General features: G+C 40.3%; 2 protein-coding genes across 2 annotated transcripts in view; both read left to right on the top strand.

The window, feature by feature from the left end:
- Window positions 1-21,392, top strand: part of NRG1 (neuregulin 1) — a gene marked incomplete at both ends in the record, with an annotated part of 1,029,698 nt that overhangs the window by 478,531 nt on the left and 529,775 nt on the right. The gene's annotated exons all lie outside the window — the stretch shown is intronic.
- On the top strand, window positions 3,924-4,680 carry LOC307068767 (transcription factor Spi-C-like; the record flags this gene model as incomplete). Its single annotated transcript, XM_079726809.1, is given in 3 exon segments — window positions 3,924-4,142; window positions 4,145-4,160; window positions 4,163-4,680. Coding segments are annotated over 3 exon segments (753 nt in total).

Here is a 21,392-nt window from a genome sequence, read left to right as displayed (position 1 = left end):
GATTCTCACCCCTCTTGGCTTCCACCACATCTTTTTATATAAGCTGTTATAACCCTTGTAGTACTATGGTATAGCACATTGTATGTCACTGTGTTCTCCCCCTCCTGTCATATCTGGTCCTATCCTAGCATTTCCTGTCTCAATGACTAGCTCCTCATCCGTTTTACTGATGTGTGATACTTTCTCACTGTATATTTCTTACTTCCTTATATCCAATGATTCACCAAGGCCTTATTGATCTTATCTCCCCCATGTCGTTCAAATTCATCTGCTTCTCCTTCTTTCTCCCACTATGTCCTAGTCCACTGCCTAAACCCCCCAATGGCTTTTCACTACTACTTTTTTTAAAAAATATTCAATTGCACATGTTTTTATTGGAAAGAATTCAGGTTTTTCATTTCATCACTAGACTGCTGTACAGAAAAAAATTTTGTTGAGTGAAGAGTTTATAACTGTGTTATAAAGTTATATATGCATGAGCTATGTTTTTTCCCTCTATTTTTAAAAAATGTAGTTGATTTACAAAGTTATGTTAGTTTCAGGTGTTCAGCAAAGTGATTAATTTATATATATATATATATATATATATATATATATATATATAACATAATGCTATAACATATATTTTTTCAGGCTTTTCCATTATAGGTTATTACAAGATATTGAATTTAGTTCCCTGTGCTATACAGTAAGTCCTTGTTGTTTATCTACTTTATATATAGTAGTGTGTGTCTGTTAATCCCAAACTTCACTACTCTTGATATGAAGATCAGGATCCTTACCAACACTTCGCCGGCAGGCAGTTCCTGGCCCTTGCCTCTGTTCCCAGTCTCCTACTGTATCCACCTAACCCATTGGTGTCCTCCTTAGGTCCCCTTCCTTGCCATCCTCTCTTTGGAGACAGGCTTTGCTGTTCCCTGTGGTTATAAAGTGCCCCCTAGCAGTCATCTAGTTAACTCTTATTCTTCTGGATTCACACTAATGACCCTGTCCTCAGGGAAGCCTTCTCTCACGTCCCTAAGTCAGTTCCCTCTGTTCTTTGTCCTCAGTGCTCTCCATAGCCTTGTTTTTCTTGCAGTCATCATAGTTGCAGTTTTACACTTGCTCCTGTGATGCTTTTAAAATTGTTTTTGGATACCTTCTCCCTCCCAGGTCTATCTTCCTGTCATCATTGGAACTGCAGTGCCTAGCACAGTTTTTGGCACATAATAGGTACACACTAAAATGTTGTTGGACAAATGAGTAAATTCATGAATGGAAAGAAAAAATAGAAGCTCCTGAGATCAAGGGCTATATCCTCACTTCTTCACATTCAGGGTTGGAACCAACTCTAAGAGGCCATTAATAAATTAGTGTTCAGAGAATAAAGCTGATGAACATTGAAGCACCCAGTGGGCTAGGAAGTTCAGAAGTTTTGTTTAAAGTGCTAAGATATGGAGTTACTAATGTTTTAAAGGAGCAACACTGTTAAATATAAAATAACTGTTCATCAATATAGCCTCTAACCAAGCCTCAATATACTGCAAAAAGAAGTATTTCAGATGTCAGCTTCGAGCTCCCTTTCATTATGTGTATAGAGAGAAACACCAAGACAAGCTTTAAGTGCTATAAATTCAAATAAGAGGGAAATCAGTAAAAACTGGAGTTACCAGGAAAAGCTCCCAAGAGGCTATGCTTGAACTGTGCTTTGAAAGTTAATTATAGTTTGAACAGGGGAGTGTGTGTGGCTTGTTTCTTTGCTTTCTTTTTTTATCTTTTTCAAATTTTTCTTATTTATTTATTTATTTATTTGGCTGTGTCAGGGCTTAGCTGCGTCATGCAGCATCTTCGTTGAGGCATGCGGGATCTTTCATTGTGGCCTGCAGGCTTCTCTCTAGTTGTGGTGTGCGGGGTTTTCCTTCTCTAGTTGTTGGAGCCTGTGCCTGGAGCCCTGGCACAGGCTCCAGGGCGCGTGGGCTCTGTAGTTTGCAGCACACGGCTCTCTCGTTGAGGTGCACGAGCTTAGTAGTTGTGGCGCACGGGCTTAGTTGCCCCGCGGCACGTGGGATCTTAGTTCCCCGACCAGGGATGGAACCCGCGTCCCCTGCATTGGAAGGAGGATTCTTTACCACTGGACCACCAGGGAAGCCCCTGGCTTGTTTCTTGAAGATCTGTCTACATGATGACTGATCCCCATTTGCTCTTTCTCATACACTGTCCGCCTGGCTCCCCCAAACTCTGTGTCCTAGGATGCTGGCATCAACAGACTCCCTTGCCCTCTGTCTTCAAGTTGGGTTTCCTCAAAGGGAGGCACCGGCAGGAGGTTGTAGGGTGGAAGGAGAGAATCCTAGGTGTTCATTTCCCCATGAATGCTCCTTACCTGGTCAAGGTTGGCAGTAACTGATTCCTCTTCTGAGGGCCACAGCTCCTGTCGGATGCCCCCTTCTAACTTACAGCTACAGTTTCATTGGCTTACCGCTTTAGACCTCAGGGTGATAATGGCTTTCTCATGCTCTGATCCCCAGGATACACTTAGGCTCTGTATTTATTCATCGTGGGGATGTCATATGTTTCCTGCCAAAAATGAGGGAGTGGGATAAAAAAAAAATTGGTAAAGAAACTGTCAGCCTGTCAGTGGGAATTCTTCTCCAACAAAATATAGTTCTATTTTTCTCCTCTTGGTTGTTCAGTTCAGAGGATACCTATGCTTTACCTCAAAACAGATCACCAAGCAGGTATCACTTTAAACTGATTTTCACAAGCCGACCAGCAGAATGAAACGTGTGTCCCTAAGTAAAACAGAATAAAATGGGCCAATAGACGATAGAGCACCTTCTCCCCCTCCCCGTTCCCCACCACACACACTTACGGCACTGCGTGGATCTTCAGAGAAGATAAGCCAGTAGGAGAGAAACCCCCATCTCTGCCCCCTTCCCTAGGTATCAACATAGAAACACTCCAGTGTTTCCTAACATCATGGACTCAGGAAAGAGGAAATGTGAGAGGCCATCCCTGCTGGAACAGTTGGGAGCTAAGGGTGTGGGTAGGAAGGAGAGCACTGAGGTTTGAGCCCAGAAAAAAGCTTCCCTGTCACATCCATCCTGACTGTGAAATCCATCCATCCAAGACATACCACCCTAGATAGACACTCACTCCTCCTGCAGAGGAGATTGGCAGGGGTCAGTGGTGCTTACCCGTGGTCCAGAGGGAGCTGTTGTCACTTCATCTGCCATGATTCACACCTATTGAGAGGAGAACAATGGCCAATACACAGAAGCCTTCCTTGGGACCAACTTTTGAGTTGTATAAGCAGTAAAAGCAGCATTGATCTTCGCTTATCAGCGTTTTCATCAGTAGCAGCAAAACGAGTAGCTTAGCCAGCATTGTGTAGAACTATAAACTTTAACTGCTGAACTACGTCCATTGGTTAAAAAAAATTCAGCCTGTATGTGGCAATTGGGAATAGAATGATTTCCTCTAAAATTATTCCAAGTATTTTTTAAAATAAATACTTGGTTGATGAAAAATATAGAATCTGTGCGATAGTTAGGATAACTGAATACATTACATAATATCCTTTGCCAAAAAAAGCTTACACTATTACAGTGGTTAGGAGGGAAATTAATCTGAGTAATCTTAATATAATAGTGCTAATAATCATAATGGAATGAATCACCCTGTATTGCAATTATGATTCCGTAATATATATTTTTGGAGATCAACTCTTTCATGACGAGTTGGAATGGAATGCAGTAACAGGAGAGCAGTGATTTTGGCTAACACCTTAAATATTCTGAAAAAAGCTAGCACCATAGAAGAATCCATTTTCTCCACTGAATTATTAAATGCCCAAAGAAGTATCATGGGGCAGATAAAGAAGTAGATGAGTCTGGAAATGTTAGATTGGCCTCTGATGGACAGAATTGTCCATTTATTAATGAAGCATGGCTTGTGTTGAACAAGACAAGCTGGGTCAAGCATTTGAAGATGTTTTTGAAGTACTGAGGCAACATTCAACTGGTGATCTTCAGTACTCCTCAAATTACAAAAATGACCTGGCTTTCATCAACCACTGTTCTCATGTCAGAGGAAATTCCAGCAGCTATGGTGTGCTGCCCACAGAGGAACCAGTCTACAATTGGAGAACAGTAATATATTTATATAGAACAGTGTTGCGGACCTCCATTTGAAGGAAATATTCATCAGTCTCTGCAGAACATCCCTGAAAACCAGCTGGTGCAACCTACTCTTCTCCACCAAAAGGGAGGAAAAGGCAGGAAGAAGCTCCGACTGTTTGAATACCTTCATGAATCCCTGTGTAATCCCGAGATGGCATTTTGTATTCAGTGGATGGATCAAACCAAAGACATCTTTCGGTTTGTATCAAAAAACAACGAAAAACTTGCCCAACTTTGGGGGAAAAGAAAAAGCAACCAGAAGACCATGACTTACCAGAAAATGGCCAGAGCACTGAGGAATTATGGAAGAACTGAGGAGGTCATCAAAATCCAGAGAAAGTTAACTTACCAGTTCAGTGAGGCCATTCTCCAAAGACTGTCTCCATCTTATTTCTTGGAGGAAGAGATCTTCAACTCACAGTATGTTCAACCTGATCAAGGATATCTCAGTTTAAATAACTGGAATGCAAATTATAATTATACATACACCAATTACCATGATCTAAGTCACCCTGATGGCTAAATATACTCTTATATATCAAAATTTTCTGGCATCAGAAATCCCTACAAGTTTTAGGATTTTTCTCTGAAAGCAAATACTGAAAAACAAAACAAAAAACCCAGACTTCATTATTGCTATCTTTAATGAAGTAGCATATAATCTATACTAACTTGGTGAAAAATTTTGCCAGTGAACAACTTTAAAATGATCAAGTCCCATTTGAAAATATAGACTAAATGTCCTTCCTTTTACTATTGTCTATGTAATACTTCCTTCTAGATTAATAATGCTAGTGGAGATACTTTGATTTCCATATTGATTTAAACATTATTTTCCTGTCATACACTCAGACAAAAAAAAAAAATCACTCTAACATGTGTCCAACAGCTTTAGCAACAAAACAAAAAATGATTGCCTGTGATAGTGTTCCTGCTAAATTACCTTCATGGCTTTAAAAATTTCAGTGACTAAAACTAGAACTACCATATGATCTAGCAATTCCACTCCTGGATATACATCCAAAGAAAATGAGAACACTAATTTGAAAAGATATATGCACCCCAATGTTCACAGCTGCATTTTTTTTTTTTTTTTGGCCACACCACATAGCTTGTGGGATCTCAGTTCCCCAACCAGGGATTGAACCCAGGCCTCTGCAGTGAAAGCACAGAATCCTTACCACTAGACTACCAGGGAACTCCCATAGCAGCATTATTTATAATAGCCAAGATATGGAAGCAACCTAAATGTCCACCAACAGATAAATGGATAAAGAAGATGTGGTAAATATAAACAAAGGAGTACTATGCAGCCATAAAAAAGAGTGAAATTTTGTCATTTGCAACAACATGGATGGACCTGGAGAGTATTATGCTTAGTGAAATAAGTCAGCGAGTGAAAGACAAATACTGTATGTTATCATTTATATGTGGAATCTAAAAATTGAAACAAATGAATATAACAAACTAGAAACAGACTTAAAGATATAGAGAACAAATTAGTTACCAGTGGGGGGAAGGAAGGAGGGAGGGGGCAGGATAGGGGTGGAGGATTAAAAGGTACAGACTACTATGTATAAAATAAATAAGATACAAGGGTGTAATGTACAGCACAGGGAATATAGCCAATATTTTATAATAGCTTTGAATAGAGTATAATCTAGAAAAATACTGAATCACTATGTAGTACACCTAAAACTAATATAATACTGTACATCTGAAACTAATATTGTAAATCAACTGTATTTCTATAAAATAAATAAGTAAAAAGTAAAAACTTAAAAAAAAAAAAAAAGTATGTGAGTCTGGCAGAGGAAGAGTGTGTGTTTCTTCTCCTAGGAGACATCTTGTGGAAGCCAAGTGTGGAGAGAGAGTGGGATAAGGAAGGGTGGGCTGGAAGAATTCTCAAGGCAAAGCACAGATACCCACAGAATGTGTTATTCAGGCCTCGGCTCCCATGGGCAAGCTGGATTCACTCTAAGGGAATAAGAATACGACCAATTCAAATATGCAGCACAATGCAAAGCATATTCCTTAAGCTACTAATTTCAAGACTTGCCATTATAAACTATAGGCATGTGTCTCTAAATTGATGTGAAAGAAATATTGGATCTCAGAAAATATATCAACTGACATCATGTTGGCAACCTAATCTATACCTGAAGATTGCTGAAATATTTGGACCAGAAGTGAATGGATCAGTCATCTCCATTTTGTGATAGAGTGTAAGTGTTTCACCTGGGATTCAGTTGAGTTAGTATTTCATAAGCATAGATATAAATTTGGCTAAGGGGCACAGTGACAACGCAGCAAAAGTCATGGGAAAAAAACCATTGTATTTTCAGACTAAAAATTAAGTGTGAAAAAATTTTCTAAGAACAGAAGTACCTCAGGTAAATGACATTTTTAAAAAGTAACTGAAAGATAAAACAGAACATATAACAGAAATGGTAATAAAAAGTCTCAGTTCCATGGGACATATTTGCCAATTACTCTCTTCTTCAGCCATACTTGAGTTCTGAGATAAACTCAAGACTGTTGAGTTATGACTAACCATATATGTTTTGTGAATTGGAGAGTGGGTTAGCAAATTCAGCGTTCAAAAAAAATTGTGGGATTTACTACTATGCTCTTTTGTATTATAAATTTGGAAGAAAATTGCTGCCTAGAAATATGTGCTGTGTGTAATTACTCCCACCTGCTGGGTAAAATCTTTACTACATGGGCATTGAACTTCACTGCCGCCACAGGGTGAGGAAGAATGCAATACGACCCAGCCACATCACAGGGTTTGTGAACAAGATCCTTTATTCACGGTGGCTCTTGGCCTGAGGGTCACTTCCAACTTCCAAATGTAGCTTAACTTAGACTGGAAACCGCAAGGCAATGCTTATCCTCTGAACAGAAAGATTTATTTCTCCCCTAAAAGAAAAGCAAGTGGAGGGGGAATGGAATGACCAATGGACCTGCCATATTTATCCAATAGGTGGTTAAGCTCTAAGGGAAGTGAGACAGGAAGGGAAATGGTTCTAAGTTCCCATTTTTCAGCTAATGGGCCCAAATGGCAGGAACTTATCCTTGGTCATTGGACACCCTACACGCACCATCCCTCAGATCTTCTTGGTGTGTGTGAAAGTGCTGAATTCCGAAACAGAGATGAGTTTCCAACTCTTAAAGTGACACTGCACTGTTTGGTAAAGGGTCGTGGGAACCCACAAGACTATATTACAGTCTTTGATGATCTGGGCATCAAAACATGGGCAGGCTTTTGTTTCTAAGTGGAAGGGAAGTTTTCTGGGGATGTAAAACCTGGGAAGAACATGGGTAAGCATCTATGCTACTGTATTAATAACTTCTTTCACCCTTGGCAGGTGAGGTGAGGCTTAGGAGCAAACATGGTTTGGGTTTTCTTTTCTTTTGCTTTGCTCACCACCACTGCTACCCCTCCCCACCAGTAGTTTAGGAAGGAGAGCTCCAGAAATGTAATCCTCTTTTGTCCCCAAGAATGGGTCACAATTGGAAGTGTATAACTACTCCTTCTTAACTAATCTCCTCAGTCCTGGAAGAAGACAGACATAGTTAGCAAAGGTGAAGACACTGGTATGTCAGGAATAGAATTCATGTTAGGGTTCTTGGCCTTGACTTTGGCCCTTGTGTGATTGACAAAGCCGAAGATCTTCCTTTTATGCTAAGAAGTCTTTGGTTAAATTGCAGGCTTGGTTTTCTGTCCTTCAGCAACTAAAGTAAAGAGAAATCAGTGGCAACATAGAACTTATGAACCACTGGCTCCTGTAACTGACAATGGCAACTGTGTGTGTGTGTGTGTGTGTGTGTGTGTGAGTGAATTTCTTGTTTTTCTTCTTATTTTTATTTTCTCACTTTACCCCACCTCAACCTTTTAATCACTCTTCATTCTGTATGTTCTGTTGCCTTCATGTCTTCCTTCTCTTGGTTTCCCTATTCTACATCCCTTTTTCCTTTACTCTTTTAACCTCACTTATAATCATGCCATCAGCTGTAAACACTATGGAAAACACTAGTTTCACCGTCTCCATGTGAAAAAAAGAAAAATTCAACCAAGGGAGAGGCTGAAAACATCTATCTTTGAATTTAGAAGGCTTTCTGCCAAGAAAATTGTCTTCTGAACCTCCTTGGATCTTGCTGTCCTCATGAAACACACCAGCCAATAAGCTGCCTCCCGACATGAGCTTGACTATCTGGGTTGACTTTGGCTGTGCGCTGTTCCAGCCAATGAAAGCAGACACCCTAAGCCAGTGTTTCCCAGATAGTTAGATTTTATGGGACAGTAAAATCTCCAAAGAAAAAAAGGAAGAGACTGATATAGATTGCCTTTTATTTCGATTTTAACAAGTAAAACATTTTTAAAAACTCCATTGTTACCATTATGTCACAAAAAGGCGCGTTTTAGGAAAGATAATCTCAACATAAGTTGAATAAATTTAGCCTATGAAAAACTCACTGCCTTGCCTTTATTATCTCGGTTTATCAAAGACTGGGTATGGGTATCAACCAGCACTGATACAACTTTAGATCCTTGAGTCCAGTAAAATTGTTCCTTTTCCCATACCAGTGGTTAAGCTGGTTGCTTTGCCTCTCAGGGGCCCTTATATCCTGCTGCCTTTATACTGAGAATCTCCATTTCATTCTTCGAGTTACAGTGCCCCAAAGAGGCTAGTGGTAAATTCTTAGCCCCAATGTATAAATGGAAGCATAAGAAATAAAATGAATTTGACCCACACAGAAAAGCTAGTGAGTGGGTCAGCTTTATTTCTACATTTTTGTGGGGGGAAAGGGAGTTCTGTGCAAGCCAGGGTGGTAGGAGCCCCAGGCAGGGGTAGGTAGTGGGAGAGAAGGTATGGGAGGAGCAGGGTGCTGAGAAGCACAAAGATGTGGCCCTATTCTTGAGTGATTGCCATCTAAAAAGACATAGATACGTACCCAGTTCATAACACAAAACAGACGTTAGTCAATGCTTAATAGATACACGAGAAAGTACTATTGAAGGACAGAGAAAGGAATAATTCCTTTCACGGAATTAGTTCTTCAGAGATCACGGAAGTAGTATTATGTGTAATTATGTAATTGTGTGATTACTTGATAATTTCTCCCCTTCACAGCTACAGTATAAGATCTATGAGGGCAATCTCCCTATCAGATGCGACAGCCTCTATATCACAGCTCTTAGCATAGCGCCTGGTATCTAGTACATGACCTACAATATTTCCTGAATGAGTAAGTGAGTGCCTACAATGGTAGGGGCTATGAAAGATACCAAGAAATTAAGGTTTCATTCATTGCCTTTAAAGCATCTGCAAGTCGATAGGTTTATAACATGGCAGATGTGTTCAGTCAGCTCTTTGCTTATGTAGGAGATCACAGATGGTCATAGTAACTTACTTATTTCATTCTGAAATGGAATTTCATCTCCACTCAGCTTTGCCTTAGGCATGGTCTCTGATGCCATATTTACCAAGACATCTACTTGGAAGTGGACGTCATACTGTGTAGAAACATTACAGACAAATGTTATAGCCTCTTGCCAAGTAATGATTTATGCTGGGCAGTTGCTTAAAAGGCTGATTTTAGTCACTTTATTTGCTATATTCATGTACTGCTTGGGGAAGGGGGCCAGGTGGGGTGGCAGTCTTTTCTTTTTTTTAAGCTAGTAATTATTTGCAGAGGTCCATGGGCAGAGTGCTAAGCTCACACCTGGGAACAGAAGCCTGGGTTAGATGGTGGCCACGGTGATATTATACATCTCCGGATTGTGGTTTGCCAATTGAAATGCAGACATGTGCAGAAATGGCCTCATTGTCATTCCTTGTTTTTGTAATATTATCCTTGGCTCCACAGATTTTTTTTTTCCTTTTTCTACTGTCAACAGTGTTTCAGCAGTGAGTCATATTATCCGGTGACATCAGAGGAAGCAAAGTTACATATGTCAACTTGGCAGGAATTGTCCACTTATAGCAAATTTGTGATAAGTTGCATTTTTCTACCATTTTCACCTTGAGTGATGAAGTATCCACAGTTTGAAGAGACACCATGGGGCCTCCCTTGATGCTAACAGTGGTCTGTCTAATTGAGCAGCTATTGCTTCAGTACTGGAGGGGAAGGAACCTGTGATCTTCGGGTAATCCTTCCCTATGGGTAGTGGGAACGTATTCCCAGAGTTGGTTGCCTGTGTCTATAGGTAATGGAGGCTTAACTGGCTTAAAAGTTACAGCCAGTTTCATCCTCATTAAGTTTAATGGTTTGTGTAATGACCATGTGTGCAGCTAATGGAATAACCAAAAGAACAATTCGTGAACTGTTTGTGGAAGAATACCTTTACCATTCAAAATGGACATTAAACTATGGCTGGTTTCATTGCAAGGCAAAACTTCCCTTCTTTATTTTCTAGTTAGGTTTATATGCAGCCTACAGGGTATGGTGTGAACTGTATCTCAGGAGAAAGGCTGAAGCTTTCAAGCTAATGAGTTTGGACTTTTGAGTGTTTTCTATTATTATGATTGCTATTATTTAAATCAGTGTGATATATAATGAGGAGCTCATAAAAATTAATTTAGATGTAAGACAAATTAATGGAAGTTAAAGCCAAAAATCCAACTAGGGAAAGACAAATATGCACATTAAAATGACAGCCTCTGCCCCATCCCTTGATGACCCATAGAAAGTAGGAAATTTTGGTTAAGATGGCACCTCATATTATGTAAACTAAAATGTAAGTGCCATGAGATTAAGAATTGTTTCTGTTTTATTCACTCCTGTATCCTCAGGGTCTAGGAAGTTGCCTAGCATATAACAGGTACTCAACAAATATGGAACATAGTGGTTGATGAATATATAACCCATCTTGGGTGAGATAGCTTTGTTTCATTTCCAAGGGGGTGAAATTTCTTTCTTTCAGAAAGAGAGAAAAAAAAATGATCTCTACGAAAGAATTCAGCCCTGACCTATCTTTCTTCACAAAGATCTTTTCCTGAGAGCAAAACACAGGGATTTGTGGTTGTCACCATCAGTGATAGGTTTGGGGTATGATAAAGTGTAGAAAATAGCTAAGTAGAAGAGAGTACATGCTTTATAAAATATAATTCAAAATAATAGCTATCAGCAGCAGAACTTTGTAGGAAGCACATGGTGGGAAAATATAAACCCCACCCTGGTGATGGCATCAGCTACAAACTGAGAAATGAACTGGACAACCAAATGGAATGTGTCTTCAGCAGCCCTTAAGATCAAACGACCAGAGGTAAGCATGGATCTTTGGAGCCTCCACTTTCTTCTTTCTAAAACAGCTAAAATCAGTAGGGAAATGAAAGGGAAATGGCTTTATTATCTGTGAGTAGTGTGTCCCTCCCTCTGGATATCCATCTCTCTGAACACGCATTTTTATATTTCTTGGGAGTTCTAGCTAATAATTCCATTTAGAGAAAAATGTGCCCCTACCTTCCAACCTTGGCCATTTTTACATCACTGATTTCTCATCATTCTGACACATTCAGTCATCTCACATGTAACTTAGCTGCAAGAATAATCATGGCCCCGTGATGTGCTGGCATCATGGAGGGTAAAGAAAAATAGAAGCTATGGTAATTGTGGAAGAAACAGATCTCAAATGGGAAAATCAATCCCAGTGATCAGTGAATGGTCCAGGCGAATGGTGTAAGTTCAAGAAATTCAATTCAACAGAAATATATTGAGCACTGGGATATGTCACCGAGCAATGCAATGCTCTCTGCTCCCTGGCACTTATGTTCTAACATCTGGTATGGGTGCTGTCAACGACATTGTACGTCTTACTGAGCTGGAACCATGAAGTGTTGCAAGAGACTTTCCTTTAGATTAAATTAACACCATCCCTGTAGAAATCTAGAGCTGGAATAAACAGGGAAGTGAGGGTCCTGTTGCCTAAGTCCTGCTTGTTGAATTTAGCTTTCCACTATGCAAGTCAAGAGCCCAACTTTTGTCTGCATCCTGAGGAGCTTTCCACAAAGAGTATGTATTTTGACAATTAACCAAGACTTCATATTTTTGGAAAATGAGATGTTTTAAAACATGAAATCCATGAAGAGAGAATCATAAAATCAAAGGATCCTTTATGAAGGAATAGGAATCAACCAGCTTAGAACTTCATTTCCTTTATATTTTGGCTCAAGTGTGACCTTTTCAGCAAGGCCTTCGTCGACCACCCATCCCGTCCCTCCTCCTGGTACAGCCCTATAACCTCCCTCACCTCTCTGTTGGCTTGTACCATCTGACACACTATAAATGTCCTTATTTATTTGCTGATTATCTGTCTCTTCAGTCTGGAATACAAACTCCATGGGGGCAAGGCCTTTTCCATAGTTGTTGCCAGGTGGTGGTAGGAGACTCCCATCTAAAGCCGAAAGGCATCTCCTTTTCTGGATCTGTGATCTTTGGCATTTTCATCACCACGAAGCTTAAGATTCCCTGTGGTCAATGCTGGTATCATTGTCATAGATGACTTTAGGCTTTCAAAATGGTTAAATCAGATGTTTGAGTGGATTACTGTGTCACCTGTCCACCTATAAGGGAGCATCTCTGGTGGATACCTGAAACTTGATAGACTCAGTCTTCAAGTCGCAAGACCAAGTGATGGATCACTGTTTTCAGACATCCTGCTTTCTCTGTCTGTAGGTGTGTCTGGATGCTCTTCTCCAGATACCAAGTCATGGTACAATTGGTTTCATAGAACTGACTCTCTAATTCTGCTTCCTATAACCACCCATGAAGGAACTTTGAAAGGTTGTGGTGATGAAACATGTAGGCATTTGAGATTTGTGAGTGTGAACACATAATTTGAGAGTAGGGCCCAAATGACCAAAAGAAAATAAATTCTCATGTTAGTAACAGTTGTTAGGAATTCACTAGGGCCAGGAATTCTGGGGTTGAGATTCTAGAAGTTGATGGTTTGGTGATGGGCTGCTTGACGTTGATTAGTGAACATAAAGTGTATGTAGTTTGAGAAAGTGGTGGAAATTAGAGAATCATTTGTAGCTGGTGAAGAATGTGGAGGGATGGAACACAGTGGAAACTCAGGAATTGATTTCTCCATACAATTCTAACTAAGTTATAACTTTCTGGTCCAAAGATGGAAGTAAGAACAAGTTATTTTTCCTCTAAGTAAGAGGTTACACAGAAAATACTAACACACAAACTATGCACAATGCAAAAGCAAACTAGGATGGTTTCTTTTATCCTTCTTTTGTGGGTTGAATTATGTACACTGCTCCCTCCCCCCCCAAAAAAAAGATACGTTGACATCTTTACTCCCAGTATCATGGAAGGTGACTTTCTTTGGAAATAGAGTCCTTGCAGGGGAGTTAGTTAAGATGGAAGCATACTGGGGCAGGGTGGGCCCTTAATCCAATATGACTGGTATCCTTATAAAAAGAGGGAAGACAATGTCAATACACAGACACCCAAGAAAAACGCCATGTGAAGAAAAGAGGCAGAGATTGGAGTGGGTCATCTACAAGCCAAGGAATACCTGGGCCTACCAAAGCTGGAAGAGGCAGGGAAGGATTGTCCTTAGAGGCCATGAAGGGAGCATGGCCCTACAACATTTTGACTTCAGACTTCAGGCCTCCAGAACTGTTAGACAACAAATTTCTGTTGTTTTAAGCCACCAAGTTTGTGATACTTTCTTATAGCCATCTTAGGAAACTAATATGCCTTCCTAGGCCCAGGTGGTGAAGTAAAGGGAAGACCCCAATTCAAAAAGTGAAATAAAAGGCTATAGTTTCTCACCACTTGTGGTAAGATGTGTATGCTGTTGGCACAGAAGAGAGTTTGCATTTTCTGGAAGCCTGTAAGGTCCTCTGTCTTGTCTAGTAAGCGGGGGACTCGCTGGAGTATCTCAGCAGGTAAAATGGCAGCAGCCAAGACCAGGTGTCTGTACTATTGCCTTCAGCTGCCTGATGAAGCATCATCAGGCTGACTTTATTTATGATGCCTTTGGGATTAGTCCCCGCTCCAGAGAAGCTGGCAAAGCTGACCCCCCAAATTATTTTAAAATGCATGAATTAAAGCCCGTCATGCTCTTATTTTTCCAACGCGCCACTGATGCCTAAAAATCAGCCTAGTGCATTTCATCTGGTTGCATCAGCTAGTCTTGCATTTGACATTTTTAAGCTTCAGTTAATTGAGGACCAGAATGATGGCCAAGCAAAGAATGTTTCATTAAAGATGGAAATGATTTGAGGTATCTAGCCCCCTCCCCAAAGTGATTGTCCTAGAGACACTTACCAATTCACTTGTGGCTTCTAGGTAATTTGTGTTTTTATGATACCCACAGATCCTCCTCTGCTTTCTTCTCAGTGATAACCAGAGCAGGCTGGGAATTGTTTACTTGTCTATGGTGTCCTACATTCCTCACACTTACCCTTTCATAGCTTCTTCAGTATCATTTACTTTTATCCATCAGTGGATTTCCTTTACTTCCTGTGTGTCTACCTTGTTGGGAGTTTATGGAGGGGGGGAGAGGATGAGAAGATTTTTGTGTGTGTAAAGGTAATCCCAAATCTTTGTCGCTTTCTGTGTTTTAGGGAGAAGAAAAATGGAACTAAATACCTAAAAAAGCAAATTTTAAAAATTCTTTAGTTCAAAAAAGGACTTTGTTTCAGGTACAGCAGTAGAATGTTCAACCCGTGTCACTCATTTAATCCAGAGCATAAAAAATTATATTTAGTGATTATGCAGATAGCAAACTTGTGACATTTAATTTGACATTTTAAAAGAAACACAGATGTAGAAATATTGTCTGGAAAGAATTATGACTCTACCAATATTATTTGTTTTAAAGAGCAAACCTCATTACAAGACTATCTTGTTCATTTACCCTTTGACAAATATTTACTGAGTGATACCGTGAGAACAAGGACACGGTCCCTGGCCTCCTGGGCCCGTCTAGTAGAGACACAGACACACAAACAGGTAGGACGAGAGTGTCTTGCTCAGAATTGCTGCTGGTGGAGGGCTCTCTGGAACTGTAATCTGAAGAGTGAGGGCCATTTGTCAGGATAAAAGGTAGGGGAAAGGGGAGGGGAATGAGGTTATAGGAAAAGAAATGGCACATTAAAAGGCCCAGACTTCCAGGAGCCTGCATGTCCGTAGTTACCAAAAGTAATTTGGTAGAACGGTTGCTTGGATTGAGAGGGAAGGAGTAGTGAGGGTTGAAACTAAAGATAGAATTAGAGGTCATGTTGAAGACCTTGTGTTTTAGGTTAGGGAATTCTTGCTTTATTCTGAAGGCCGCGGAGGGCTAAGACACTGAGCAGTGACTAAGAAAGATCCCTGTGGCTTTTGTGTGAGAATAGGGTGGCATGGACCAGATCAGAGTGAGGGAGGCTGCTGCAGTACTTCAGGTGAGCGCTAGGTGGCGGTGCCACCGGAAGTGGGAGTGGAGATAAATATGTGAGTTACAGGAAGGCTAGGTAGGACTTGATGATTATGAACTTTGGAAGCGGAGAAGAGGGAGGGGTCAGGGCTGGCTTACACGTGAAACATACTGAACTTCTTTCTATCCTAGAAAAAAGAAATCACTGTCATAGAGCATGATAGCAATTGTTGGACATAAGTAAACCATCAAGAGCTCAGTGTCGGGCTTCCTTGGTGGCTCAGTGGTTGAGAGTCTGCCTGCCAATGCAGGGGACACGGGTTCGTGTCCCGGTCTGGGAAGATCCCACATGCCGCGGAGCGGCTGGGCCCGTGAGCCATGGCCACTGAGCCTGTGCGTCCGGAGCCTGTGCTCCGCAACGGGAGAGGCCACAATAGTGAGAGGCCCGCGTACCGCAAAAAAAAAAAAAGCTCAATGTGGAGAAATTGTATGCCCTTGAATGTGTGCATTTCGTTTCTGAAGACTCAATCTGTAACTAAGTTATGATTTCAGACCCATAACTCTGGAAGGTGGGGTCATCCATAGCCTGCCACTCAGCGGTCGGTCTCGTGGTCGTAAAGACAGGAGGAGCGCTCACTTCCAGCGGGGTTGGGGAGCGGAGCGGTGCAGAGAGGGGTCTTCCTGATGCCGAAGTGGAAAGAGAAGGAGCCTTAGCTTTTTGACGGCAACTCATCCATTGACTTTATCAGTATATTTCAGTCTGAGAGCATCTGCCCCTCGGGAAACACTACAAGGTACACATCTCTCAGGAGATCTCCATTCATTTCCACCACTGAAAAGTTTTCTTATGTGTCTGTTTATTTGAGGAAAGTGAGAACGTTTCTCAGGCAGTAACTGCCACAACTAATCATTTATCTAGGTAAGAAACTTGGGAACTTTTGCCAGGACTTTCTTCTGGAAATTGACTGCCCCCTGCAGGCCCTCCTCTTTCAGCTTCTGAGCCAGCTGTGTGTATGTCCTGCCCCATTCCTCTCACTGGCTGGCTGACCATGGGCAAGTTATTTACCCTTTATGCTTAGAAGACCAAGAACCCAGGAGCATAGGAAGTGCTGCAAATGCAATAAAATAGCATAATATTTATTAATAAGTAAGTTGGCAAAATATCTTGAAGCTTTAAGCTCCTTGCTTTTATTTTCTGTACATTTATTGCTGGCCCTCTGTGCCCTAGCGGGGCACTTTTCAACTTTCGGTGATGTTTCCCTATTATCAAGTCCCAGCTGAACAGACTACCTTTCATATTCAGAAAGTATTTGGTGCTCATCTCATTAGCCACAACCATTCAGTCTGACCAATGACATTGACAGTGGACCTGGATTTTTCTTCCCGTCAAGCACAAATGCTTTGTATCCCTTGGCTTTCTTCTATTCATGATTCCTCATGTTATAGTATTTTAGGCCCTGCTTTTGGCAGTTAATCCCAGCATCTTTGTGGTTCTTTCTATTTTTTTCAAGGGCTACATATGAAACTTCGAATACCCACGTGCAACTAGAGATGCGTACAACCTCACCCAAATCTGCCTCCATTCTAAGGCCAATCATATGCTATAGTTCTCCTTGCTTTTTAAATCTGAGCACACATTTTCATCTTGAGCCTTTTCCACCCTTCTTTTGTTAGTACTGTCTATTAAGTTTTAGTCGGGTAAGTTTGTGTTTTGCCTTGCCAAAGCACTGTCCAGTTTCTTCTCAGATCTTTTTGATATATTCCTCCTGCATTTCTTGGATTGGGGGTTTCGGCAGTCCTCTCTGAAGAAATTTTGGCTTCTCTTATACATTTCCCTCCTATGCTTTTGCAGACTTTTGTAAATACATCTGTTTGTGCACAAATTAACCTTGCTGTTTTCCGTCTGGTTAAGTATCCTCTGATCCTGGTAGTAAATGTTTTTGTTGTCATGGACCTTTTTGGCATTCTGGTGATGCCCAGAGACCCTGCCTCAAGATGGAGTTTTTAAATATCTGTGTAAGATATATCAGATTACAAATAAACCAATTAAATTGAAAGGTAGTTAAATATTTTAAAAATTGTGATATGGTAGTAAACAAACTTCTTGATTGGTGGATGAAGTAATATGTTGTAGCATCAGGGCTAATAACTATGATTCTTTCAGAAAATCTGCAATTTCTGTTGCTGAGGAAAATCACAGTTAATATTACTATGGTTTGTTGCTAACATTTGAAATCAATGGAAATGCTAATTTTCAGTTAGAGTTCAGGGAAAAGGAATATGTGAACATTTTCCTCCCATGAAAGTTCATGGATCCCCTGTATTCTATCCACAGGTGCTAGAGCGAGTATCTAGATCACAGGTTGAGAACTTCTGCTAATAGTCCTTTGTGATTTGAGACTCAGCTCAGGTAACCATCTCCTCTGTAAAATGTTCCCTAAATTCACTAGACCTGCTTCTCTATCTATTCCTGTACTATCTTGTTCATCCTCTATTATACAGTATTCATTTATTATGATGATTACTATTATTATATTTTCCTGTATTTATTTCCTCTTTGTAAATATCTCTCTATATAAGTATCTCTGTAAACAAGTATATAAAATATACTTTTATTTTCTTGGTGTCCAGGACAGGGTCTGATATAGTGCAGGCACTCAATAAATGTTTGTTTAATAAATGATTGTGAAACCTTGGCCAGCTTCTGGTAAGTTTTCCAGGTCACAAGTAATAGAAGGACCTGAACTTGATTTATTCCCTTCTACAAGGGGCAGAGTATACAAGCGTTGAACTTTAATAAGAGGTGTGCTTTCAACAAGGGTTTCTTGGCCAACTCTGAACCTTTCACTCTGCATTAATATACACCTAATTGCTCATGAAGTCACAGCTATGGACTTATAACCGAGTCTTCAAAGTATTTTAATTCCTTAAGAACGTACAAATGGAAAAATTAATTCCCTTGTTAGATAAAAATATATCAAAGGGCTTCCCTGGTGGCGCAGTGGTTGAGAGTCCGCCTGCCGATGCAGGGGACACGGGTTCATGCCCCGGTCTGGGAAGATGCCACATGCCGCGGAGCGGCTGGGCCCGTGAGCCATGGCCGCTGAGCCTGCGCGTCTGGAGCCTGTGCTCCGCAACGGGAGAGGCCACAACAGTGAGAGGCCCACGTACCACACAAAAAAAATAAAATAAAATAAAATAAAGATTACCAGCAAACAAATAAATATGTCTATTTATAACCTGATAAAGGAATATTAGTTGTTCACAAGGTATTTATTCTGAGTAACGTGCTGGGAGATTATAAATAACCTTAACTCTCAGTAAAAAAATGTGCTTACAGAATAATTTATTCTAATTAGCCTAAATGTATTAAACTTCCCACTAAGGAGCATGAATTAGCTACTATTTAAGTGTGAGCTTTTACTTCCATGGTGCCTAATTCTGTTCTGTATAAAGTCAGGCATCAAAGATCAGCTAAGGTTAAATATTAAGATGTTTTAGTCATTATTAGAAGGTGGAGGTGGGCACAGTCTCTGATACTAATAATGACATGAGTACAGAGAATCATAAACAGAAAAATACAAGGAACTGGAGCCAAAGGAGAGTGATCCATAAGCTTCTTGTACTTGGCCTTAAGCAGGCTTTCAGGAGTGCTGGTGTAGTTAGTCTAGAAGCTAATTCTCTCTTTCTCTGTCTAACACACACTTTCTACTTGAACTCCTCCCTCCTGTGTTGTCCTGGAGGGAAGGGTAATTTTCAAGGTGACTACAAAATTCTTATATAGTTTACTCTATATAAAATATTTACCAAAAAATATTCATTCTGGCCCACAATGAATTCCATGAAAAGATTTCTCCTGTGCTTTAAAAATACTCTTTATGTAGAAGATCACTGAGATAAAAGAATATCAATATCGGTGAAGTAAAAGCCATTCCTGCTTCACTGCTTTAAAATTTTCAGTGTTTTTAATTTAATTTTATTTTTTTTAATTTATACTGAGTACATGGGGAGAGAAAAATTACCATGAAATGCTGTGAGGATAAATAAGGTCATATGACCATGAAATGTTTGGAAAAGAATTATAATTGTTTTTTTAATTTATTTATTTTTATATTTGGCTGCGTTGGGTCTTCATTGCTGCGCATGGGCTTTCTCTAGTTGTGGCAAGTGGGGGCTACTCTTCGTTGCGGTGCGCGGGCTTCTTATCGTGGTGGCTTCTCTTGTTGCGGAGCATGGGCTCTAGGCGCGCGGGCTTCAGTAACTGTGGCGCATGGGCTCAATAGTTGTGGCTCGCGAGCTCTAGAGCACAGGCTCAGTAGTTGTGGCACGTGGGCTTAGTTGCCTCACGGCATGTGGGATCTTCCTGGACCAGGGCTTGAACCCGTGTCCCCTGCATTGGCAGGCAGATTCTTAACCACTGCGCCACTAGGGAAGTCCAGTTAAGTCCTTTTAAAAAAACAAACAAACAAACATGGTTAGAGTTACAGTTTTAAGAGAGAGAGAGAGAAAACAAAAAAGAACCCCATGAAGTTCTAAGGAGGCCCTGGAAGATTATGTTTCCACCACCATCTGTGAATAGCGGGTGGAATTCTCACATCCCTTCCCTGTAGAATGTGCATTCTAGCTTGAGGAGAATTCTTTGTTACAGATCCACGTTGAAATTTGTAAATCACACAGGCTGAGATTTTCACCCTAACCTCCAGTTGGATGGGGCTTTCCACACTGCCAAGGACTCGGGTCAAGTCTTTCTCTTCCTCTTTCCACCTCCTGTCTTCTTTTTTGGTTCTAACCAGAGAATGTATTCCAGTTTTTATTTTCTTTTTCTATTCAAGCCCTACAGCTCTGCCCAAGGCAAGATGCTGCAGGGATTAGAAAGATGAAGCAGCAAAGTCAAAACGATAGTGACAGTCAGTGAATGCAGATAAATTTCTACAAGCGAATGTTCAGCATTATCTCTTGGGCCTCCCACCAACATGAACATCACTCAATTTCCTGATTTAAGATTCTCACAAAACAAAAATCAAATCACTAACAAAGTGCCAGCCACTCAAAGCCTTCAGGTTAATGAGTTTGATCTTCATTAATCTCAGTTTAGAGGTCTTGAGTTGACTCACCTTTGGGATAGATGCTGCCACCCAAAAAGGAGTTTATTTCCCATCAATTAAGCAGAAATAGGAAAATATTCCTCCAGCTCTTGTTAGCCCCTTCAGATATCTTATCCAGCTCTTTAACATTTGGATGATATGTTGTGGGAAGATAGACTGGGAATTGAGGCTGCTGATGCAAGAAACAACCTAACTCAGCCCATCTCTCCTCTCTGGCCATTCACAGTGATTTCCTTTAAACCTTTGTGTTCATTCAAGTCATGATTTTCTTAGACAAATAGGATGTGGAGTTTAGAAAGTGGTGGGAACTTGAAAAAATATTTAGTAACTCTTTAATTGTGTGTTGTATGAATGTGTGTATATGTACATATTTTGTATTGAATCTATTTTTCACTTTGTTTCAGTGATTTTCAGGAGTGGTACAGAAATAGCAACACTTCACAGGACGTGCTATAAAAGTTTTTTTTGACCTTTTCTTATAACTCACTGAAACTAGTCAAATTTTTCTATTTTCCTGAAAGTACATAAAGACACAGTCTTAGAACCTGATACTTTGATGTTGTATTTTTGCTGAGGCCAAACAAAATCAAGGCCCAACCTCAAAAACATTTTCACTTGTCATGAATTTCCTATGAACTGGCATTGAGTTTTATTTAGTCTGTAACATTTCAGGGATTTTGATAAACATGATTTCTAACATGATAACATTTAAACTGGGATAACTAGTATTTTCTCAATATATGTTAC

The sequence above is a fragment of the Hyperoodon ampullatus genome (genome assembly GCF_949752795.1).
Source record: "Hyperoodon ampullatus genome assembly, chromosome: 20".
NCBI classification, from domain to species: Eukaryota; Metazoa; Chordata; class Mammalia; order Artiodactyla; family Ziphiidae; genus Hyperoodon; species Hyperoodon ampullatus.
This window is presented reverse-complemented; position numbering and strand designations above follow the sequence as displayed.